General features: G+C 38.2%; 2 protein-coding genes across 4 annotated transcripts; one reads left to right on the top strand and one right to left on the bottom strand.

Moving 5' to 3' along the window:
• The first annotated feature begins 2029 nt into the window (after positions 1–2029).
• tbxa2r (thromboxane A2 receptor) lies at positions 2030–10330 on the top strand. 3 transcript variants are annotated; one of them, XM_023426482.2, is made up of 4 exons: positions 2030–2286; positions 3340–3396; positions 4954–5841; positions 8325–10330. In XM_023426482.2, the coding sequence occupies exons 3-4, from the start codon at positions 5044–5046 to the stop codon at positions 8646–8648; spliced, it is 1122 nt and encodes a 373-aa protein (XP_023282250.1). In that variant the 5' UTR covers positions 2030–2286; positions 3340–3396; positions 4954–5043; the 3' UTR covers positions 8649–10330. The 3 variants fall into 3 exon arrangements, with proteins under 3 accessions (XP_023282250.1, XP_087035492.1, XP_087035491.1); XM_087179366.1 differs by lacking the exon at positions 3340–3396 and adding an exon at positions 7190–7323 and having other exon boundaries at positions 8325–8643; XM_087179365.1 differs by lacking the exon at positions 3340–3396.
• Positions 10331–10340: 10 nt separating this feature from the next.
• gipc3 (GIPC PDZ domain containing family, member 3) lies at positions 10341–24655 on the bottom strand. Its single transcript, XM_023426498.2, has 6 exons — positions 24284–24655; positions 18804–18989; positions 18189–18369; positions 14069–14178; positions 13446–13527; positions 10341–11797 (listed from the first exon to the last, which is right to left on the bottom strand). The coding sequence occupies exons 1-6, from the start codon at positions 24575–24577 to the stop codon at positions 11646–11648; spliced, it is 1005 nt and encodes a 334-aa protein (XP_023282266.1). The 5' UTR covers positions 24578–24655; the 3' UTR covers positions 10341–11645.
• Positions 24656–25935: the final 1280 nt, after the last annotated feature.

Below are 25935 nucleotides of genomic sequence, written 5' to 3'. Positions count from 1 at the left end.
TGTATAGTAAGGCATAAAAAATTTACATTAAATTGAGTTATAAACTTATATCTTCATATCCAGAGGATGTATAAATGTCGTAATGATATATCCTCTTAGGAGTGACACATATGATAAACTCTTGATATAAGGACATATATTTCATATATATATAATAGTATAGTAGGTCATAAAAACATCATAGCATAGTAAGGCATTAAAAAGGTCATAGTATATTAGGTCATAAAAATGTCAAAAAAACATCAAAGTATAATAAGGCATAAAAATGTCATAATATAGTAAGTCATAAAATGTCATAAAAATGTCAATGTATAGCAAAGTATAAAAAGTGTCATAGTATAATGAGTCAGAAAATGAAATAAAAACATCAAAGTATAATAAGGCATAAAAATGTCATATTATGGTAAAGCATAAAAAAGTCATTGAATGGTGAGGCATAAAAATGTCATAGTATAGTAAAGCTTACAACGTCATTGTATAGTAAGGCATAACAAAAGTCATAGTATAATAAGGCATAAAAAAGTCAAAGTATAGTAAGGCATTAAAATTCACAGTTAAGTAAGGCATAAAAAAGTCATTGTATAATAAGGCATAAACATTTCATAGTATATTAAGGCATACCAATTCATAATATAGCAAAGCATAAAAACATCATAGTATAGTAAGTCATAAAAAGTCATATTATAGTAAGGCATAAAATGCATTTTATAGTAAGGCATAAAAAGTGACAGTACAGTAAGTCATAAAAACATTATACTATATACTCTGTCCATTGCTCACTATGCCACCCCATAAATAAATCATCGTTAAGTAAGGCATAAAAACATTATAGTCTAGTAAGGCATAAAAATGTCATAGTTTGGTAAGGCATAAAAAGTCATAGTATAGTTAAGACATAAAAGGCATTTTATATTATTAAAAAATTCCTTTTATCATCATATCATTTATAAATTGGCAAAAGGCTACCCAAACTAGAGGCCAGATTGCTCAATGTACTGAAGATGGGTGTTAGCAGAAGAATTACAACAGTGTCAGACTGAAAATGATAACATACTCTATCACTGTCACTCTGGTTTACATTCTTAAAGTTATTATATTTACTGAAGGGTCTCATGTTGTCCCAATTGGAAAAGACCCAGATTTTGATTATGATCTTATGGCCAGTGCTGTTCCAGCCCAGCCCTATTCCCAGGCTCGTATCAGAGACAACTTCTGATGCTGCAGTTGCTTTGATTGTCCAGTAGATAAATGAGTTCTTGTGTGTTCTTTGTGGTATTATAATGCAAATGAATGTAAATTGTGGTTAATCACTTCCATCACTCCTCCCACCACAACTGCCAAAACGGAAGATACTGAGGTTAATAGTTGTTTGCTTGTGTGTGTGTGTGAGAGAGAGAGAGAGAGAGAGAGAGAAAAGTATTCGGCAGCTATGCAAATATGTGATGCAAATGTGGATCATGAAGTGACTCAGTTCTGTGTGCAGTACAGTGCAAAACAGATTCTGTACAAAACTTGTTTCAGAGTAATCTTGAATCTAATGTCGGTGTCCATAAATGAGGTTGATTACTCCATTTGCTAAGGTCTCCAGTCAACAAAAGTCTTGCCTTATTATATTGCCCTTGAACCATTATTAACTGTGTTGATGTACAGAAATCATACCTCTTAGCCGTTATAATATACTACATAGCCTAAATACTACATATTTTTGGCATTTGAAGCACTGTAGCTCTTTTTATTCATTTTTATGCAAAAAAAATTGTATGTTTCAGTGTATTGACTAATCTTACACTGACCACCTTCTGCAGCCTTTATAGGACAACAATTACACATGTACATTCACAAGTAGGAATTAGAAACAATACATGAGACAAATGCCCCTTCAGCCCATTGTGAACCACTTACTATCTCCACTTTGATGCGTAATGATGTTTCTCTCTTGCCTATGTGGCATCCTCCCACAACCCTCCCCCTTTTTCTTCCTGGGAGGGGTTAACTGAGCTAAAGGCATGCACCACTGGAAGGGGGAGAGGTGAATGAGAACAGCTGTGAACAGGGATACAGCCGGGGAAAGGGAGTGGAGATTATCAAGGGTTCCTGCTAAGAGCCTGCAGACTTTATTTCCATCAGATGGGACTGGAGCATATGTGACGTCTTTCCCACCTCTTACTGAGATTATTTTTTGTGTCATCATTATTAATCGTAACAGTGCAGAGCAAGGGTTTGGAAAGAATAGGGCAAACCTTCCAACTTAGAGTCAACTTGGTCCCTGGAAGCACTTCTGTGGTGGTAAGACTTTAATTACTTCATAAACTAACATACCATTTGTCAACAGCAACAAGCTGCTTTTGGGGAAATATGAAAGATTAAATAATATTTAAAATTTGTCATTTAGTCATTTGTCATGACTAAATCTTTCAAGTTTAAGTTTCATTTTTACAAATGTGTCTATTACTAGAGCTGCAGCAGCTCAGCTCAGTGCTGATTAAATGTGGGAAAATTCAACCACAGCATTTACTGTATGTATTGAACTTAAAATGGGTAACACACTTAGCTAATTCAGAAGATGCTTCCTTTATTGTGAAACTCAGTTACCTTCCCCAGGCAGTTACCTACCTCAGTTCAGGGACTCCGTGGTACACGTGATTTTGTACACACTTAGCATTCTCCATGCCATTCAGTACACTGATCTCAATTAAGTTTCTGTGGTTTCCCGCTAGCTTGAAAAGGAAACCATCTGACCGCCTTAGTGATGCAATTTTAAATATGCCATATTGATTGGTGGATGCTAACAGACTCTTTTGGCTAATGTTACTTTCAAAAGGTTTTTCAGGGTCAGACAAGAGCTGGCACCAAGCATCATCTAGCCTTATGCTAATATTCTCTGGGGATGGATTGACCTCATTATGACAATTGGACAAAAACCTGCTCTCATGGCTTTTGGGGTATTAGCCTATATGAATCTATGAATCTACACAAGTACATCAACTTAAATTTCAGATGTAATTTGTGTTTTACATGCAAGCTGTTATTTTGTTTTTTTGCTAAATGAGGAAGTCATTGTTAGATTTAACTGAATTCCATGGCAGAACTTGTGGTTTCTTCCAGGTAGACTCGCATGAAGCTGTATGAATAAGGCTTAAACCTATGACTGTGATAGTGATAGAATTTAAGGTAACATGAAGAAATTTTAAGGACTTGGAAAGGTCTTAAAAACAACAAAAAGTAAAGGTGGGGAGGCTTAAAAAAAATGCTCTTGTTTGGTGGTTTTTGTTGTTGTTTTGTTGTGGTGCAGCAGAACACAAACAGCTGACAGTTCAGCTGCTTTTGTCTTTGTCCTAGTAATGTGTACAATACAGCAATGCACAACTGTGCCTTTGGACATCAATGTGCAAAAAGGTAAAGAATTTAAATTGATGTTTTTTTGTTTATTGTAGTTTGTTCTTTAAGTTTCACACTAATACTACAGGAAGAGATGAGCAAAAGAAGAAACTTAACACAAAATGTGGGAGCACATTAGAATAACAGATAGTACTACTAAAAAGACAACTAATGAAATGAAGTCTGTGCTGCATGCTCTTTCTACTCAAGTGCTTCTGCTTTTTAGATCAAGTTTCTGAATGTGTGACCCTCACTGTTAAGGGGTCAGCGTAATATGATATGAATTAAATAATAATAATAATTATAAGGAAACAGGGTCCTGTTATTTGTTTATTTCTCTTGGTAACATAAGCTGTGTATTAAACCCCATTTGTTGTCTTTTATTTCCTTGCTGCATTTGCTGATGCAATTACCAAATTTCCTCCTTCCTTTAAGTTTCATCTCTCTAGAGAAACATTTTCTGTTTAGATCATATTTTACGGGCTTATTTGTTTATTCCTTTATCTTATTTCAAGATGATTTCGATATTTGTCTTCCCATGACACAAATATTTTGTTTAAAGAAAAGGATTTTTTATTCTTTCCCCTTTCTTTTTTACTTCACCTTAATTTCAAACCTAAAATATACTTTCACTTTGCATGAAGCCAGTCTCATACAATCTGACTATGACAGGCCTTTTGGGGACAGACCACTAGGGACATCATCCTAGTCTAATTGTGACAGTGTGTGTTTATTTCCTGTAAGTGTCTCTGTCAGCACTGTTCACACAACTGCATTTCCTGGCAGGATATGCCAGCTCTCCTTTTCACTGTCTATTTTGGTTTCTGTATGACTCTCACCGTTGCTGTCACTGTCTACATCTGTTTGTGAAAGTGTTACGTATGTGCTATATCTTTGCTGTTACACTGACTTAGTTTATATATATGCTTTACCTCCATATAAAGTTGTTTAGAAACTCTGGCCAGACTGTTGGCTTGTTTGCAACTTGTTTATCTGACCATCTGTCCATCTCCTGCTTTTTGCATGGTCAGACTTTGTTGCATCAGTGCAACTATGTTCCCAGATCTCAGCAAATACTTTGGTGAATACAGCAATACAAAAATAACCAATAGAAATTATGAAAAAATATAACAAAATAACAAATTTTTAATAAAACAGAATTATCATTTAAAGTTTTTAATATAGAGACTACAATGGACTGCGACCCTGTACAGAGTGTTTCCATTCCACTTTCCCTATGCATGCATGGATGGGTTTCAGCCCAGCCTCACATGACTCTAAATAGGAGTAAGCATGTATAAAAAATAGATGGATGAATAGAAACCAATTTTCAGCACCAGTGATTTTGCATCATGCTGAGCCTGAATAAAGAGTTGGATAAGCACCATTTAGCACTACATCCACAAAAGTAAAAAAAGAAAAGTGCTCCACATAGGTTTTGCCATGAAGGTATCCACAAGAGCATTTAGTTTGTGTTTGTGCATTTTTCAAGGCATTTTTAATATTCTAAGTGTTTTCTAACTTTCATTTGTGATGACTGTCTGGTGATATAACTTTTCTCTTGTTACTTTTGAGGTTGAAGAGAGAAATTAAACTCCTCTGACTGGTATTGTCTTTCCATCCCTGAGTCATCTGAAATCACCTACCCTGCACCCACTGGCCACCATGAATGCCTCAGGCCTGTCACTTGCCAACAACACCCCGCTCTGCTACTCCATCAACAGCCCTCCATTCAAGTACAACCCCCCCATTGCTTCAGCCTACTACTCAACCATCTTCACCATTCTCGGTCTCCCCTCCAATCTCCTCGCCTTCATAGTTCTCGTCAAGGCCTTCCGGCGGACGAACAGTCGTTCACGCTCCTTCTTCCTGATCTTCCTGGGCGGCCTGGTGGTCACTGACTTCATGGGTCTTCTGGTCACGGGCTCCATCACGATCTCCTTCCATGCTACGAAATTTAATTGGCGCAATTTAGACCCTTACTGCCACTTCTGCAACTTTATGGGCATGTCCATGGTCTTCTATGGACTGTGCCCACTGCTGCTTGGTGCTGCCATGGCCGTGGAGCGCTTCATTGGCATCAACCGTCCATTTGCACGCTCCACCAAAATGCCCAAAGGCCGGACAATCTCCATGGTGCTGATGGTGTGGTTTATCGCTGGCTGCATTGCATTGCTGCCCCTAACAGGCATTGGAAGCTACCACATCCAGAAGCCCGGCTCCTGGTGTTTTTTCCTCATCAGCTCCAAGGGAAATGACCTGATCTTCTCCCTGATCTTCTCACTGGTCGGGTTGATGAGCATCACTGTGTCCTTTTTGCTGAACACGGTGAGCGTGGTGACCCTGATCAAGGTGTGCTGCGGACAGGACAGGAGCCAGCGGAGCCGAGACCATGAAGTGGAGATGATGGTTCAGCTCATCCTGATCATGCTCATCGCTTCTATCTGCTGGTGCCCCCTCCTGGTGAGTGTACCCTATGTTTGTGCATAGGGTTTTAGCTCAGTGTGTATATTTACATGAAAACATTTAAGGTTAATTTAAGATTATTTAAGGTTGATACCAGATGAGATTTTCTTCAGGCTGTTAAAAAAAAACAGCAAAAAAATGTTTTCTGAACTTTGATGAAAGAACTATCAACATCACCTATAAGGTGGTTGATAGGAAGATTCAGACATGATATTGGGTTTCTCAGGTATCTGGAAGCACTTCAAATACCCTTCAAATGTTCTAAGTTCTAAGTTCTTTTTCTCCCAACCTGGTATAAGGTGCCGATTTCCGACGTAATTTTGTGCGTTAGCACTAAGCATTGTTCATGTCATTTGACGCCACGTTATTTCTCTACTGACTAACCCCTAACCCTTTAATGGCGTTAAATGACACACAAATAGCTTAAAATGCATAGACATAACACACAAAATATCCTCAAGAGTGATGTGCTATTTATACGCCAACCCACAATATCACATAGTTTCTCCACCGTCCCTCTATATACTTCATTTCACCTTAGCAATTCAGCTTCCTAGTTAGCTGATCTGGAAGTTAAGCTGATCTGAGCATGGATCACACATTCCTTAAAAGCTCTGGTAGGCACCTGATTTCAATTTATGAGCATGGGTGAAACATTGCCTTTAAAGGAAAACTACACTTTATTACAACTTGGATCTTACTTTTTTTCCCCTGGGCTTTAGTTCTGCTGCCTTTTCAATTGCTGGTAAGGTGGCAAACATTGGCAAAAATAGGTCCAAAAGGGGCAACAAACACCTGGTTAGTCATATTTATTTGGAAATAACATAAAGGTGAATTGTAGAATTATAATCCAACAGTCCATTGTAAACATTATCTAGCGCCCAACTTTTTAAGTAAATTATGACCTCCTGTACACCCACAGTTTTTCTGTGCAATGATTGTTAGCAACATTTCAGCGGTAGCTAATCTGACAAATCTTTCAACTTATTTCTCTTAATAAAACATTGATTGAGAGGAATTAAGTACCCACTGATACCCCCATAACAAACCTGTTCACCATTATGTCATGTTGTCATGATTTATAGGTCTGTGGTAAAATAATAGACCTTAACTCCTTAAGTGTGGAATATTTGACGTGAACTTTCAAATATTGTAATACAGTTATTGTTTATATAAAAAAAGAACACCAGTGCAGTCTATGTTGCTTTAGGGCCATTTAAGTTACCATAGTTGTCATCATTTTAGGAATTCACAATAAAGAATAGAAGGGTCAAAGTCCTTCCTGACCGAAAGACATATTTTCCTGCAGTCTTATCTAACCTCAATTATGTGATACCCTGCGCAGATAAAATTTCTGGTGAGCGCAGTGACTTCTGTTGCTGTATCAGAGGATGAGCTTTTGTTCTTCATACGAATGGCCACCTGCAGTCAGATGTTTGACCCCTGGATTTACATCATATTTAACGTGTCCCAACTGAGGCGAGTAAAAAGTAAAACAAAACGCCGAAAGACCACCTAAGCATGTCCTCTGCCAATGAAACTCATGGATGAACTCATCTCTGTATCACAGCTTACCCAGTGCCCTTCAGCTTCCAATTCATCACCCATAAATTCACAGTATCAGTATCAAGCATGCTTCATAGTCCATCCAGTGTCCCATCTGGGTTTTGCTGCTGCTGTGTACATTTCATTCCATTCCATGAGTTAATAAACATATTGAGATGGTTTCAGCCCATTCTCGTTTTCGTTTGCTTTTGTCTGCTTTCTGTCCCTGAAACTAACAGAGATACCCTTTGATATCTTGACAATCTGCACATTGTAGTTTTAGTCATTTACTCAAACATTTCTTCAGAGCAGAGCTGCAGAAATAAACATCAAAAGGGGTGTTCAGGTTCAGTAATTGTAATGCTCCTGAAAAATGTAATCCAGGTGCAGTCATGCCTCAGAGTTCAAAATAGCCCTGATGCCAGTAAACAAGACCATGAATATTACTGTTTACTTCTTTGCTAGCCACTAAGCTAACTAAAAGCTGTGATTCTTTGGGTGTTTCAATCCCTGAAGCACCTCTGCCTCTGAGAAAAGTTTGTTTAACTAAAACTGTGGTTTGAACCCAACCTTGAATGCAACTTTTCTTTTTTCTTTTTTTTTTTTTAAAAACACCGTGTATAGTGGATGATCGTAACGGTTTTTCTTGCACTGTTTGGATTTTAACCACTGGAGAATAGATAGAACACCATCTAAATTTGGAAGAGAGTCAACAGTAAGCCAATTTGTCATTCCTAAAGGGAAGTGAGTTTTAACCAAGTTTTAACCCCACAAGAGACTGTTGGGCTAATGCTATTAAGGCTATTAAGCCATTCCCTCAGTGGAATTACATATATGTGTCTCTTTCTATTCTCTCCTGCAAATGTTTGCTTTCCTCTTGTTTACCCTCTTGACCTCTCCACCATTAATTTCTCCATCACTATCTCCACCTCCAGATATTTATTGCACAAACTGTGCTGTCTGGAGCCGAACTCCAGATCAAATACCTACTGCTATGGCTACGCTTCGCCACCTGGAACCAAATCCTTGACCCGTGGATATACATCCTGTTTCGCAGGGCCGTTCTTAAGAGAATCTACCCCCGCTTCGACTGGTCCCGGAGCTCCATTATGACCTTGTACCCACCTTTAGGCAACACCCTGCGCAGGCTCACACGTTCTTCACTGGGGAGCACCCTGGGATCAGATGAGACAGGAGAGACGGGGAAAACAAATGTAATACCCCCATCTAGCTTGAAGCATCCACCTCCTTCTCCATGATTGGTTGGATTTGAACTGTTTTTGCAGCAGAATGAGGGACATCATTAGGGTCACAGTATGTGTTTGACTGTTTCCAATGTCTGATCAGTTTTTATCGACGATGAGGAGCACAACGTGCAAGGTTGCTCCTATAATCTGAAAGGATTTTGTTACAGCATACCATTGAAATGTTTTTCAGTATTAGCAGCAACACTTTAATTCAGAGCAAAGTATAAAGACAGAGCACTGATCAAACCTGCAATCCATCAATAAAAACAATCCTGCTTATCACTATATGAAGTCAGCTAAGGCACCTTTTAAGCTGTCTACATGCACTGCCCAGTTCCATCAAGTGTTTTTATGATGTTTGAGTTTTAAACACTGTATTACAGTACAGCTGCCTTTTAGGCACATGTACACTTTTGTTTTCAGGCTTATGCCCAGTACTGTTCATGTATCGTTCCCTTTCTGAAAGTATTTAAATGAACAGTTTTGACAGTGGAGCTACTGTAAAGCCATGTGTAATAGCACAGAACATGCATCCACATGATTAAGATGAAATGTCCAAACTTTGCAAAACCCTGGAAATGATCAGTTGCTAACTTTTCCAAACTTTCCAGATTTGTATAAAAATGTTTAAGAGCAATGTGTGGGATGTTTTGGTTCCCATCTCATGCTTGTCTGTCATATACTGTACGGACCTATGCTAGTTTACCATGAAAATACAGTGTTAATGTTAATTAATAGAGTGATTTTTTTCAAAGTTAACTTCAGAACTCAGATGTAATAAAAGTATTTATAATATATTATTTTGCACAAAAGGTGACAGTACCTACATAAATAGGTTAAAATTACTGCTATATAAAAAACAATGCCTGTTGTTCGGGTTACATATTTAGTAAATCTGATAAGAAGAAAGCATTACTACTGTAAATGGCCTATTATCTTTGGCGAGTGATATATGAATATATCATACTATGATGGTAATACATGACTAGTTTCAAAAGCAACATTTCCACTTCACTATCACTGGCGTGGTTTTGTTCTCCTAACTGGTCATTGGACCACACAAATATTTTTTTAGATCCAGAATTGCTAAGGAGGTAGGGAATTTCAAAATAATTTAACATGGTTACATAAGACCAGAAACATTCCTCTTTGCATTTTTCTGGGCTTCAGTCCAGTGTTAATGAAACTGTTGTCATTTCTTCCTCCAGAGCATCTCTGCCTCTCAGAGATGTTTATCAGAAACTTCAAGTCACTGCCTACAGAGAAGGATAAACACGTTCACAGATTACAACAGGAATTCACTTGTTTGATAACTCAGTAATTCAGTCTGATAATTTGGGCAATGTCGTGACGAACATTTTAGCTGGATTGTTATAGTTTTGTTGAAAATGACCTCCCTCCTTTTTGTCATTTGTTACAGTACTGGATTACTCATTCACCCAGCTATGCACATTGATTGTGCACATCATTTGCTTTGAACGTTGTATTATCACTGGTATCAGTGTGATTGGCACTCAATTACTGAACAAATAGACCTGAACAATTACTGACGATGGCTGAGATTCTCTCTTCAGCAGTATCATCCAATGAAAATGTAAGATGTAAAAGTGTAAATGTTGAATGTGTTTGACAGAAATGGCATGTGACTGTACATATACATAAAGGAAATAAACTTCTCTGTTAAACACACACAAGCTTGATAAATATGATTTCAACCTTTTTACTTACAGTTTAAACATGTAAAATGTACCATACATTTCCAGGGCTTCATAAAGAGGTGTAATCATATACAAAGTGTTAAAACAAAACATCACTATCAGACAAATACTGATGTTGAACAATAGCCAGAATGAATGAAGTTGAGTAAAACATCATTTTGAAATTTTGTCAGTTCAGTGATTACTTGCCTACATGTGCACTGAGAATATGATTTAATACCTTATTCATGTTGTCTGGTGAGCCAAAAAACATAACTAAAAAACCAACAGTTTCATGTGCACTTACCCTCTCTTCAGTAAATGCTATCCAGTGCAGAGACAGACAAATAAACAAACTAAGAACATTGATAAAGGCTACAACAACCTAGTATATTTACATTCTCTCTGAATATGTGACATGTTATTTTAATAGTAGTGATGATGAAAACCTTCATTTTTACAGGGATTTCCAAGGAACTGGTTTTCATGCACAAAAACTATCTTTATTTGTTTAGTTTTTTATTTTTATCATGGGAAATTATGGTTTGGGTTCCTGTTTGACAGTAATGATCATATGGGAAACTGGATTGCAGAGCAGTGGTTTCACATTGCCCTAGCTGGTGTTCACTCATGATTTAATGTTCAGATAAGAGGTTTGATTAATGTCTTAAAATAGAAAAGGACTGTGGATATTTTGATTGCAATGATTTTTTTTTTTGAAGATTTAATTGCAGGGGTCCACTTTGCTTGGAAAAGGTGAACCAATTTTATATAAATATAGTGAAAACCTACCAACATTATGTGACACACCGATCTCTAGCTTGTATAGGTTGTTGTTAATGGAGAAGCAGAGTAATACATTCTGACTTTAAAATGACAAATATGTCTCCTCGTTCCTCACCTGCTTTCCCAGTGGGTTTTCATCAGAGCAAAAGGGTTTGCTTATCTGACTTCCTGGATTCCTAGATGACTGGCTGATTGTTGACTGTTTTGCAGTCATGTTTCCTAACTCACTGCTTATGTGTCCTGTAGCCTACAAAATGGTCTATATGTATGGGGAGGGAGGCGTAAAAAACTTTTATTTTTAATCAAAATTTCATTTGGTGAACCAGCACATTTCACTGCTGCAGTTGTCCACCATCAAAAAACAAATTATTGTTATTTGACTGTTCAAAGTGAAATGGCTGAATGAATAACAGTTCCAATCATGGTTTTATAGTGATTAAGAATTAATGTCAGGGCTAGGAAGGCAATGTTAAAGCTTCCTTTTTTTTTTATTTTACTCTCACTTTTTTGTCTAAACAGCAAATGTTTAGATTCTGCCATTCTTGACGTCTCCAATAGCCCCCCATACATCAAACAAGAACACATCAGGGAAAGCAAAATCTCCCAGAACTGAATCCAAGGCCTCTGCAAAGTCATCAGGGTTCTTCTTGTCTTTGCCTGCTTCCACAATTGTGGTTGCTGCAGAGAAAAGGGGACACAAAAGTTTAAGTTAGAGTTCTGTTCAAGTTTTGTTTCTCACCAGCGAAGGCCACAACAGGCACCAAAACCCATTTAGGTCAGATTTCTTGTCTTTTACTGCATAAAAGTGGCCCATTGACAAAATGCTGCTTTAAATTTATCCAGAAGTATCCCCGTTTCAGGTTTAATCATAATCTCGATGTCAAAAAGGTAGCCAAGACATGAACTAAACTGGAAAAATGCACCATGCAACCCTGTTGATTTGAATTTACTCATAATGCTGCAATTTTTGTTTAACAAAAACACACAAAAGATACATTTGGCTGTTGTCACCCCAGTGATGTCAAATTGTACTTATGAACCTCTGCAATTTTGAATGTGGGTCACAATATTCATGGAACACCCAAGTATGTGTGGGGAAACACTGAAAAGACAAGATGAGCATGAATACTGTGCATATCCCATAGTATCTTCTTCTCATCTATTTTTCTTTACATCAGGGCTTACATTAAATATGACATACAGTAAATTAAAATGTACTCAGTCTGCATCTTAATGTGCAGGAAATATACATTCAAAATGAAAATAACATCTCCTAAAAACTGTATCTTGCATTATGCAGACGTACTCAACAATGTTCAAATTGCATTCAAGATGAATGCACTGTCACATTACTTAAATCTGCTCTCATTCACGTGTCACTATCATTTAACTATGTACATTTTTTTACCCCCAAAAAAAAGGATCTCAAAAAGACTAACAAGATTTCTATGTGCATGAATATACAGTATATTAGTAAAACATTGACTTGGATCATGATGTACATATAGTAGCTGAATGTTGTAGAATTAGGTCAACAACAGCTTTTCCAGTATTTTTCTTAGACCAAAATATGCAACCAAGAATGTTTATGTAGGCTAACATCCAAGTAAACAACAAAATGAAGGACACATTTAGGAATCATTAACCCATTTCATATTATATTAGGTCTAAACAGCTAAGGCCATTGACCTTGAAAGTCTGGGAAAGGGAAAAGTACATGCCCCCCTCATTCTTTATCTTAAAGTTGCAGTTGTGTTGGTAGGGATCTGAAGTGTCCCTCTAATTATGTATAATATTTCTGATAACACTACTTTTAGTGTTTATTCTTGACTTTGACAAAAAAAAAAAAGAAATTCTTCCAAATTTTATTTTATTCATTTTAGCATATTGGCATACATGACATCTCCATGATGATCAAACTTCCTTGGCTGAGAACAGCTGTGAAATGTGTGGAAGAAAGCTCTGGGAAAATAAATGCTCAGCTATTCGGGAGTCATCAGAGGGCATTGCCAAAAACACAGGAGCTCACCAGCTGAAGCCAAATTAAATTTCAAAAATGTTAAGGGGAAATAGGTGCACCCAAAAAAATATGAACATACCATAAATAGCAAAAATCACACAGAAAATTTGTCTTGGGATCAAATAGGGTGGAATATCCCAGCATGCCAGAGGGGCATTCAGCCACCATGGAGTGTAAAGCCTCAGTAAATCCGACAGACTCCTGGGTTTGTGTATGAATAATCTATATATCATTTCCTTACATCCCTACATGGACTGAAAGGTTATGTCTATTTTAAGGACACAAATGTTCTGTGGATGATCTTACCCAGCTCCAGATCTCTGATGCCCATGTAGCTCTCCAGCAGGTCATCCACTTTCTTTGTGGCCTGTTCTTCAAACTCATTCTGCTGGCAGAGCAGAGAGGAAATACAGAGGTGTTACTGGAAACTCACTGGTGTTCACGCTCTAAATATGGTGATAGAAACTCTGTGAGAGCTCCTCTTCTCATGCCAAAAATATGCATCGGCCAAGAATATCCTTGGCTACAGTTTATCACTTGCCTTTGTGTTATGTAAATATATCAAAGTTTATTGATGAAGATGTCGACTGTTTACTTGAAAAATGTTCCGAATTTGCTGCTTCTTGAAAACCCAACAAACCTTTTCAGCCTCTAGATCTGTGGGTTTCACATCACAGATCAGTGTGGGACAGTAGGCTTTTAATTGGCTGTGAGCATGACTCAGCACATCAAACAACCTCAGAACAAAGGATGTTCAAGATAAGATCAACCCGTTTGTAACCGTAACACCCGTACATAAATGATACACAATTCAATGATGATTTTATTATTGTAGTTAAAGAATAAAAACTGTATGAGAAAGACATTATCATATTGCATTCAAACTAAAGTTCCCATCGTCATTGTTCAGCAGAGCGTGTGAACCTCACCACTTCCTGAACTGTAGCAGCACCCTTGGAGCGAAGACGCAGTGTCTCCTTTCCGTTCACCATCTTGCCCTCGTTGGATTTTGGCACTCTGGTCCTCATTCCAATCATGTCTAATCCCACACACACACACACACACACACACACACACACACACACAAGGATGACAACATTTAATCAAATTAAAAACAAACAGTCTATGGACCTCTGAAGTTGTATTAAGATGACTGTTGGGTCATTGGGTTCTTGTTCATATTTCTGCATAGGCCCTTCTTCAGTTAATCACTTTGACTGGACGGCCAACTCAAGGGAGAGAACACTCAAAAATAGTTTTATACCCTTGACCTGATCTATGCTGCAACACAGTTTTATTGCAGAGATAAAAGTACAGAGAGTTCCTTGGATTTCATGGCTTGGTTTGTGTCCTGACATACAGTGTGAATTGTGGGAACTTATATACACAGACTTTCTTACCTATGTCCAGTCAATTCAGTTTGCCTGAGGTGGCTTCTAGTCAAGTTTTAGACACATCAAGGACAATTAAAGCAAACAGTATGCACCTGAAGTTCAGTAACTTTGGTTGTGATGTTGCATCTCATCCAAAGAAAAAGTGTTGAGTCAGTGATGTTTGTATGAAATCATTCCTTGATTAGAACACTTCCACTAAACAAGGAGTTCTGTATCAGTTTGAATGTGACTCATGGATTTCCAGTCCATCTGTTTCCCCATGTACTCTTGTTTGTGTTAACAATAAAGTTGCTTACTGTGAATCATCTGCGGAGATTTACAGAAAGATATTACCATTATCATTAATGTCCTTTTGAGGCCACAATAGCTGCATGGTTTCTGGGATTTCAATGCCGTGTGGGTCAGTTGGTCCACCACTGTGCTCCACCACTGTGGTCCACACTAAAATATTTAAACAACTACAGAATGAGTGCCATGAAATTCTGTAGAGAAACCCATGTTCCTCAGGGGATAAATGTGACTTTGGTGACTTAATAACCTTTCATTTAGTGTCACCTTGAGGTCACTGTTATCACAAACCAGGGAAAGACCAAAACTTCTAGGCTACTGGGATATGACAAATCTTTGTACAGATGTTCACAGATGAATCCCTGACTTTTCCTCCAGCGCCACCATGAGGTCGAAATTTGTGGTCTTGAGTGAAGTGTCTTGACAACTATAAGATGGATTGCCATGAAATTTGGTTCAGACAGAATGAACTGTAATAACTTTGGTGATCCCCTAACGTTTGGTCCAGACATCGTGTCAAATTTGTCATTTGTCTAATACTTCGATAAATTACCTGCATATATTCCCTTCAGCCTCAACTGTGGCTAATTAGCAAATAATGGCATGCTAACACACTGAACTGAGATTGTGAAGATGATAAACTGAATAGCTACCTGTTAAACATCTGCATGTTTGAATTGTGAGCAGGCTGATATGTGTAGCTTGTAGTCTTTCATTGACATGAGTGATTTTTTTTTCCTACATATCAAGTCAGTAACTGTTTCTCACTGAGTTATTTTCAACACACACCCAGTGGGGTTCTGTGCAAAAATGCACATCTGTTTTGAATGATACTGGTTCAGAAGAGGAATTGAACCCCAGGTCAGGGGTCGAAAATCAACTACGTCAACGATACTGAGGAAGATACTACTGTATGTAGCCTGCTTGTCCCTCTGCAAGCTGCGTTATACGGTCTAATGGTGATGATCAGACCTCTAATAGAGATAACAAATACTGCTAATTGGAACCGAAGTTTCACCCACCTGTGGACCTGCCTATATAAATGTGACATGTACTTGTTGCCACCACAAACACTGCAGAATCATGTGGGACAAGATTAAAAGTTCAGTTGTAAATCAGCATGGCAGATAGCAAACACTAAATAGAAGAACACTAGTTAAAAACACGACTGAGGCCTCAATACTGACACTCAAATTGTCACAATCACAAACTGTTTTTTTGATTTCAGGATTACTGTATTTGTACTGTTATATTACACTCCTATTTTCACCACTGTATTTGTGGGTCTGGGTGTTTCTCCTCCTCACCCATATCATTCAAATTGTTAACATTTTCCTCTGAGTCTTGTCTGGTTAAATCAGGGGTTAAAAGTTCATTACTAGGATGAAGTCTTACATACATGCAATCTTGAGTTGAGATTGTTTTCTCAAAGATTTTGTTGTCCCTCAATAACATGAAGCGAGGTTACACTGCACTAAGAGATACAGATTCCTGACTTCAGGAAGTAAGCCCATTGACCATGGATTTGATTTCCTGTCTGATAAGCGAGATTCTGGGCTCCCACCCAGCTGTTTTTCCACTTCCACGTTCTAAGTCAGATGCAATAAATAAACCACTTAATATACTTTTGACAGGTAAAATATTTCTTGCAAGGGAAAGAGAAGAAGGACGACCTCATGGACAGAGAGTGTCCCTAAAAAAGGTCATGAGTTCAAAGCGCAAAAAAAGAGTGATCATTACCAAGATAAATAAAGTAATCAGACCTAATCCAATCTTGCCTCAGTGTAACTCAAGATATAAAAACAAATACAAAATCTGTTCTATTTTTATGTCTCTATTTCTTATGTGGACCAAAGTTTGGACAGTCATCTAAAGTACCCTACTTTCTAATATGCCTTGCAGTCACACAGCCAAGGAATTTGTAGGTATATGATCCAAATTCTAACTTGCTATACTTACGTGTTCATGTACTATATTTGTGATTACCAGTTTGAGTTTTAAAAGTTCAGAGAGAGGAGATTTTGGCCAGCTTTTTAAGGGGTTGAGAAATCCTTAGCAAAAGGCTACAATTGGGTTTAGGTTAAGGTATTGGCAATCTTTTTGGTTAGATGTGTAGTTGCAACATTTAAGGTCAGAATTAGGGGCTAACAAATGCCTCTTGGGAAAAAGGGTCCTCATAGAAGTACAGACATGCATGTGGATGTGTGTACCTGTCCGTGGAGGGCGTTTCATGGTTGTTTCTGTATTCCTATAAAGCTGTATTTCTTTTCTGCTTGTCTTTTGCCTCCAGTTGAATTGTAAACTAAAAATGAACCTTAAAATATTAAAAAGCATCACTGTGCAGTATCCACTTTTTGAAGAGCCTGCGTTTCTCCTGTGGTCGCGATGTGAAAAATCGCTCAAAGCCTCTGTAATTTTGTCTGTGCATGGTTGGGAATGAAAACTTACTTCAGTAACTGCATTGAAATAGCTGATTTTCAATGCACTGCATACTTACTTACTGACAAAAACCAAAGTATTTTATTTTCCCTGTTATATCACAGACTCAGTCAGTAAACAGGAACTGGATTTCCTTACAGCCAAAAAGATTTATTTTGTTTCCATCTTTTGCTAACATTTTTTGAAACTGTAGATATCTGGTTTTACAGTTTATTTTATTGGATTATCAAGATAAACTATAAAACCGATCCAATTTTGAGCATCCACTGTCACACGATAATGGCTGAAGCTTAACAACCACTACCATCATACTGGTCAATTAATTGTAGCAACAAAGTTAACAACTTTTCCAGACCCACTGGAAGAGTAAACAGGTGGCGTCTCCGCTTCCTGTTTGGCTGATAAGAGGGGGTGGGGAAATCAACAGAGTACTGAATTCCATCAACGACTCAGGCTATATGTGGACAACTGGGAAGAGCCTCCTGATTAGGAATGGTTCTTCCATGGACAATCCTATCATAAAAAAAAAAATTTAAAAAAAGCTTAGGATACAATGGTAGGAAATAGAAATGTTTATTTTATTCCACTCCTTAATCCAATGTTTTCACTTCCTGCTTCTTGGCACCAATAGCCCTGCTGGTTTTCATTCATCTATTCATGAGTGGCTTTATATTTTGGGATGTGAGTGATTACAAGGTCCCGGATTCAGAAAGAATGGATACTAACATTTTTAGTCCAAATGAGCATGTCCAAAGACTGAGTGCTAATGGTATCAGTGCACAGGCTCAGTTTCAACTAATGCTGTAAGTAGTGTAAATAATATTATGTTTGATCTCACAAGCCAGTTTTGACTGATTTCCATGAAGTACAAGTTTAAGATTTATAGTCTGTATGACCGTATACCCAGCACAAAACATTTTCCACTCACCAAAGGCCTTCTTGGGTCCGACCAGGCGGAGAGTGAAGGGTATGCCTCTCGGTTGCTCTTTTAGCATCTTAGCCACCTCATAGTGTCGACACCCTACAATGCTCTGGTCATTAATGGCCTCGATGTGGTCACCAACACATACAGTCTTCAGCCGGTCGATAGTACTGCCCTCTTTTATCCTCTGAAAAACAAAACAAGAAAAACATCACAAACATAGATGCCCAGTCCTATAAAGTGCCTGATATTCTATTCATATAAGGTGAGCAAACCTATCATTAAACTTTAACGGTGCATATGTATCCTTAATTCTTTAGCAAAATAAAGCTGTTACAAACTAAACCCTTACCGTTTTATGTGACAATAAATGGGAGGTAATCTCTTCAGAAAGAGAGTTTACATTACACATAACATGGGACCAGAAAGTTTAGACTGACCAAATGAGGATTCAAGAGGCTCAAGCTATTTTAATGAGGGTTCTTTTCCTACAACGAAACCTTCAAGCATTTTTTTTTTTTTTTTTTTTTTAAATAAGGCCAGCAAGTAACTCAAGTCAGTTCTCAGTTAACAATGCAAATTTATTGTTCTTCAGCGTATCATGCTCTACCAGTCATTCACCTTAATGAAAGCGTATCCAGCTCCATTGTCTGTGATAGTGAGGCCCAATGCATCTTCTGTCTTTGTCACCTCCACCTCCTTGGTTTCTCCCCTGATGTGAGCAAAGATGAAGTCTTCCAGTCCGATCTGTCCCCCCAGTAGTTTCTGCATGTCCACTTTATGAGAGTTCAGAGTGCAGAACAGGATCTGAGGCAAGGACATAGGGGTGGGGTGGGGGTGTTGATTGTATGTTCATTATCGTTTTCAGAATCTAATAATCATATTAAGAAAATCAATAACCTACATTTTGTTTTCAATACATTTTGGTACCTATCGTTTTTGTGCCTACCAATGCACGATAAACATTTTTACAATTTTCCACCAAGATGCAAGACCAGAACCAAATGAAGGAATTATATTAAAAATACATTTCACTTGAATGTATAGATTTACAACCCTGTTTCCAAAAAAAGTTGTAACGCTGTGTAAAACGTAAATAGAAACAAAGTGATGATTTGCAAAACAGTGAAACCCCATATTTAATTGAAAATAGCACAGATACAACACATCAAATGTTGAAACTGAGAAATTTCGTTGTTCTTTTGAAAATTATATGCACATTTTGAATTTGATGCCTGCAACATGTTGCCTCACCTGCTCTTTGAACAACACTAAGCGTTTGGGAACCGAAGAGACCAATTGCTGTAACTGAAAGTGGAATGTTTTCCCATTCTTGCTTCATGTACGATTTGTTTGGGGTCTCCTTTGTCGTAGTTTACGGTTCATAAGAAGCCAAACATTTTCATTGGGTGACAAGTCGGGACTGCAGACAGGCCTCATTTGCCACGAAGCTGCCATGCTGTTGTAATACATGCAGAATGTGGTTTGGCATCGTCTTGCTAAAAGAAAAAAAAGAAAAAAAAAAAGCAAGGCCTTCCCTGAAAAAGACGTCGTCTACTTGGCAGCATGTTGCTCCAAAACCTGTATATAGCGTTCAGCATTAATGGTGCCTTCAGGTTACCCATGCCATGTGCACTAATGCACCTACATACCATCACAGTCGCTGGCTATTGAACAGTGCGCTGATACCAAGCCGGATGGTCCCTGTCCTCTTTAGCCCTGAGGACACGGCGTCCATGATTTCCAAAAGGAATTTCAAATTTTGACACGTGAGACCACAGGGCAGTTTTCCCAATTCGCCTCAATCCATCTTAAATGAACTCGGAACCAGAGAAGGCGGTGGCGTTTCCGGATCTGGTTTATAGTCTGTACGGTTTCCTCGTTGAGTGAAGTCCATGCGGTGATGTCCGCTACAGAACCGTGTCTGTTTTTAATGCAGTGCCGTCTGAGGGCCCGAAGACCACGGCCGTCCAATATTGGATTTCGGCCTTGTCCCTTGCTTACAGAGATTTCTTCAGATTCTCGGAATCTTTTAATGATATTGTTTGATGTAGAAATCCCAAAATTATTTGCAATTTTACGTGGAGAAACATTCTTAAGTTGTTGCGCGTCATTTGCCAGCGCAGTCTTTCACAGAATGGTGAACCCCTCCCCATCGTTACCTATTAAGACTGAACCGCTCTGGAATGCTCTCTTCATACCCAGTCATGTTACTCACCTGTTGCCAGTTAACCTAGTTAATGTGTCTTTCTTTCTTGAGCATTTCACAACTTTTCCACTCTTTTGTTGCCACTGTCCCAACTTTTTTAAAAACGTTGCAGGCATCAAATTCAAAATGGGCATAAAAACAATGACATTGCTCAGTTTCAACGTTTGATGTGTTGACTTTGTGCTATTTTCAATTAAATATGGGGTTTCAATGTTTTGCAAATCACATTCTGTTTCTATTTTACGCAGCGTCCCAACTTTTTTGGTAACTGTTGTAAATTTATGCATCCCAGTGAAATGTATTTCTGATATCACAATGCCTTCATTTGTTTCTGGTCTTGCATCTTAACTGCAGCTAAAACAGACAAAAGTGACTGTAAAATGAAAATGTAAATAGAACTTGAGAATCTGAAGGAAGGGAATGGGCACAGAAGACAAATGTGCAACTTGAAGAGCTTCCACAGGTAGTATTGACCAGTAATTATTAATTAACCATCAACACATAAGAAAGTCTCTGCATTTGATACCAACTTAAACGTTTTTTTTCCTAAACTTACATTACAAATTAAATAATTGACAAATTAATTTTGATGAATTCATCAATTCAGAGTTCATTATATGTTTACGCACAGAAAATGAGAGTGAGGCTAATTGTTTCTGCCCTAATCATGCAGCAATACCAGGTTCCTCCTGTTTTGTTACTTCTTTAGATGTGCTGTACAGAGATTAAACACCAGATGGCAGTAGAGCCATGCAATTAGTTTTTTTCTATTGTGGCCATTTTGTTGTGAGTCATAATTGTGATGCCTCATCAACACCCTTTGTATATTTCAAGCTTAATGTTTAGGCCTAAAAATAAGCAAACAAGCAAGTTAGATTGTTTTTTTTTGTTCTTTAGGAGTTGAGTGCTAAAATCTTTGTTGTTTTCAATGGTCAGTGGTTGAATTAAGCATTAGAGTCATTCAATAATAATAAGTAGCTGGTAGTAATACACACTTATAGATAAAAAACCTTTTCTCCAAAGTGTTGTGTGACTCAATCTCAGGAACAAAACATAATAATTGCCATGTATTTTATGTGTTTTAAATAACACCATTTGCACCTTTGATTAGATTGCAGGATTGAACCTGTCAATCTCTCTTACAGTCTACTCATAGTGTATTTCTTATTCTGAAAAATTAAAAAAAAAAAAAATCCCCCCTAATTCTTTTTTATACTTTAAAATTATATTTGGATTCAAAAGTAGCTTTTGTTTTTGCAAAAATCTCCCAGGTCTTAAATTTGGTATTCTGAAACCAAAAGTTAAAGGTCATGTTTAACTTTATAATCCATAGCGGAAATCCAAGATAACCCGGGTGAACTGTTATCGCGGTTGGCGCAGTTCCTCTTAGATATTGCACATTGTAATTCTCTTGGCAAGTAGAATAGTCTGACTGCAGTCCAAGGTCTTCTCTGGCATCTGCTCTATAGCTGTACTGTAACTTTATGCTGCTGCTGTTCAGTCCACAGGAGGTCAAGGAAACTGCTGCACTTCTCACTATCACCAACTAATTGACTGATATTTCTCATAGAAAGTCTGACTGCAGTTCAAGGTCTTGTAGATATACAAGTTGTTAAATAAACTATTATCGAAATATTGTATGATTTAGAAACAAAACCATTCAATTGTGTAATTTATTGATTCCCTTAAGACCAAAAAAACCCAAGAGGACTTACTGACTGTTTCTTGTCATTTTGATTGTAGGGAGAGTACATTAGAAATAAATTGACAGCATAGTCTGGCCCAATTTAAAATGCTAAAGATTCAAAATTAATTAAAAAAAAAAAAAAATGTATTGTAATGTATTTGCCACAACGTGATGCTGCAACCTTTGCATTTTTTATTTGTAATAATGTATCCAAAAACAGACACCTCACAACCCATAGAATCCTGAATCTTACATTATCAGATTATTCTTCTGTGGCACTCCAAGTCATTCAGCATTTTTAGTATTTAGCATTTGGGTTTGGAAACTTGCATAACACTTGCAAACAGGCCAATCCATACGACACAATCATGACTGGTTGCCTGATAAGATCATCAAGGTTTGTTGCTATGGAATGTATATTACATTACATTATCACTTCATCTCTAGTCATTTATGTTCAGAAGGTAGCAATACACAGATAGGACAAGCCTTCATGGTGGCCTTCATAACAACACTGATAAGTAGAGAGGCCAATGCTGAATATTTATTGTTCTGTTGCTGAGTGTGTTACCATAACATACTTGAGAAAGCAGCAGGACACCAGCATGTTTGCTGCATCTTTACTTAAAATTTAAAAAAAGGTTCAAATCTTTTTATAAGCAAGTTGCAGTGATACCAGTTGTGAATATAATCAGCGATGATGTTTATTTTACTACAAATTGCTGCAGTAAACTAGATTCCAGAGACAAGATGTTCACAAGTACAAGATAGAAAATAGTGTCTTTCCTGAACTACCATATTCCTCCTGCACATGCTTTGATCACTCTACAGTTGTGTCTTCTGCCAGCTGTTCTGGATAAATGTCCTCTAAATGCCTTTCTGAAATGCAGAAAATTAAGTGCAAGTTCTTCTGTGATATCTGCGTGGAAGTCTGTACCTCAAAGAGCCAGTGGCCTTTTGTTGTGCTGAGTATTTAGAGCAGCATCAGGCTGCAGTTTGGTTTGCTCCGCCCTGACCTACTAAAGGTTGAGTGAGTACGCTTTTTCTCAAGGATTCTGGTCTTGCTGCTGCTGCTTTAGCCTAACTGCAAACCACACATTTGATCCACTACCGTGCTGTGAATTAACTGTTTAGTCGCATAATGTTGTATAACCATTACAAATGCTAATTACCTGAAATTTACTATTTGATATCTCTAAAGCACAAACAATACAGTCACTTGCTATATTTGAGTTGGTATTTATTGTAATGTTACATCCTGAATTATCTGAAAGGTGAATTATCATTTTTACACATGCACAAATCATATGGAGTAGGACTCAGACTGTGAATAGTTGTCAACAAATGTCTTTTAATATCTTTTGACAAGCTTTTTCTAGTCTTAGAAAATAACCCAAGTGATGGCATCAGGGGATTATCATTGGCCTTGCATGCTACAACATAATAAAAAGAAAGTGTGTGTGGGCATTTACAAGGCAGAAATGGTATAACGGTAAGTTTCTAATGTGTGCAACATGACAAATGTAGGATCCAGTGTTTCTGGAGATACACCTATATAGGGACTATCTCAGCCTGTGTTGAGACTACACTACATCACTGGAGAGGCCCTTTGAAAGGTTGTTATTTGACCATATTACCTCCTTAAAGTATGTGCTGAAATGAAGCACTGCTGCCTTAATGCTGATAATCATCCATCAGATTATTTCCAATGAATTAGGCAAAATAAGTGCAGTAATTATCTGTAATAAGTAACAGATCGGAATTTTGAAGATATTTGCTTTCATCTGGCAGCATTATCTCTTCTTATTTTGTCATGTGAATAACTTTTAAAGTAAAGTTGGTTTTGTTTTGCCCCAATTTCACTTTCATTACTGTAACTTGCTGTGCCCTACAGTATGTGTGGTGTTTACTGACTACAGAACACTATGTGGTTATTTGTTTCCATTATTGATCCTGGTCAAGGCGCAGACGAGTATAGAGTCTGGCAGACAGTAGCGAGGGCAAATGATCTTCAATAGTGCATCATGGAAAAACGCCTAGACTGGAAACCTAACACCTATTTGCCTGCCAGACCAGAAATGGCCTGCCAGACCAGAAATGCAGGAAGGGAATGCAACCATTTGTTTTTTCTCTTCATCATCATAAGTGGAAATGGTAATAAGTAGTCTGACAGTGTTTACAAGCATAGCTGTGTTTGTTTTGTACCTCTGACGGGGAGATGTTGAACACTTCTGCGATCTTGGCGTACAGCTCCTTGACATTGGTGAATCCGTGGATGCGGCCTGTGGGACTGCCATGAGCCAGCTGTGTGTGGAAGATGAGCCTAGGTCTTGGGTATTCTGGTGGGCCCGGTGGTGGTGGTGAAGGAGGAGGAAGCGGAGGCGCTGTTGGCTCCACACACCCTTCATTCTGGCTGTGGTTCTGGGCCTTCTGCTCCTCCATGGCTTCAGCCCCTGCTGCCTTAGTGTCCTGCGGGCTCATAGCCTCCCCGTTCTGCATTGGCCCCAGCTCAGGTGTGTGGTCCTCCTCTGGGAGCCCTGGTGCTGCGCTGCTCTGGCAGGGAGAGAAACACTGCCCTTCCTCCTGTTTAGCTGATCAACCAGCCACCCACAGCTTTGTGGTGAAGAGTGCAGATGAATTAATGATGAGAGTAGCCTGGTAACAGTATCTGGAAGAGGCCAGCCAGGCCCTACCAGGTAGAAACCCAATACCCTTTGAGTTGAGGATTGTATGTGTTACACCTGAGACTCTAGCAGCTCATGCAAAGAGAACACAAACAAAACACATCAGGTAAAGGTTTCTTCATAAACTTGACACGGTTGAGAATCTAATTCCCTGTATCAGTCTGGCTGCAAGACGTGTTGCACACACATGATCCTGAATGTGTCAACATTCCTCTGGAGTATGAAAATGCCCCGCATATCTGCAAACTGACTTCCAAAGTGGGCTGTTTAGAAATGGCCACAGACAATGTCCCAGTGTTGTAGGTAAGATGATATCATTGGGTAAGGAGTAAGTGCCCCCACGCCTTCCTTCGTTGTCCACATTGAATGCAATAGCCTGTTGCTGGGGTGAATCCTTGGTGATGCACTGACCTTTTTGACCCCACAGACAGCCCACAGATACACTGTTGATGACAGTTTATCCCAGTAAACAGATGTTTTTAAATATCAGTTTCCTAACTTACTGTGCTACGCGTTAAAATAGCTGAGATGGATAGACTGAAACAGATAAAAGACCGTTACAAAACTCATCAGCCAACCCAACAAGACACAAAGCTTGAGCGAGTGCCTCAGCAGAATGGTTTTGCGAACAGTCTGTTTATTCTGAATAGTGGATAAATAGCCACGCGCTGATTAGCAATGACTTAATCAACATATTCCCATTTTGTTTCATCATGGTGATCACTTGCCCTTAACAATCTTATTTGTCTCACTTTGTCCCAGGTGATGCGTTACTCATGCGAATCAGGGAAGTTTTCACGTTAGGACACAAAAATCTATCTATGTCCCTTTCGCATGTGAAATTCCAAAACAATCCCATTTTAAAACATCAGCTGGGAATGTGTTACCAGCACTGTGATTCCATTGTAATACACCTCAGACAAAGATTCTTTCCAAATTGGATATAAGGTATGTATTGACACTAAAAGAGGTTTTGAAATGCTCAGATACCTGATTTAAATTCCTAAAGTTAAAAATATTTCCTATTTGAATGGCAGTCACGTTCCCACAGTGTATGCTTCCAAACCATATAGCTTTACTTCAGTTCATCATTGTATAGTACAGCACTGCAATGCCCTGTTTTTTCCTGCTTCATAAGCATTTCTATACACCTGTGCTGTAATGTGCGTGGCT

The sequence above is a fragment of the Seriola lalandi genome, unplaced genomic scaffold (assembly GCF_002814215.2).
Source record: "Seriola lalandi dorsalis isolate HSWRI2012SDOR001 ecotype SW California unplaced genomic scaffold, Sedor1 jcf7180002054829, whole genome shotgun sequence".
Taxonomy (NCBI): Eukaryota; Metazoa; Chordata; class Actinopteri; order Carangiformes; family Carangidae; genus Seriola; species Seriola lalandi.
Note: the sequence above shows the minus strand (reverse complement) of the source record. Positions and strands in the feature narration are given on the sequence as shown.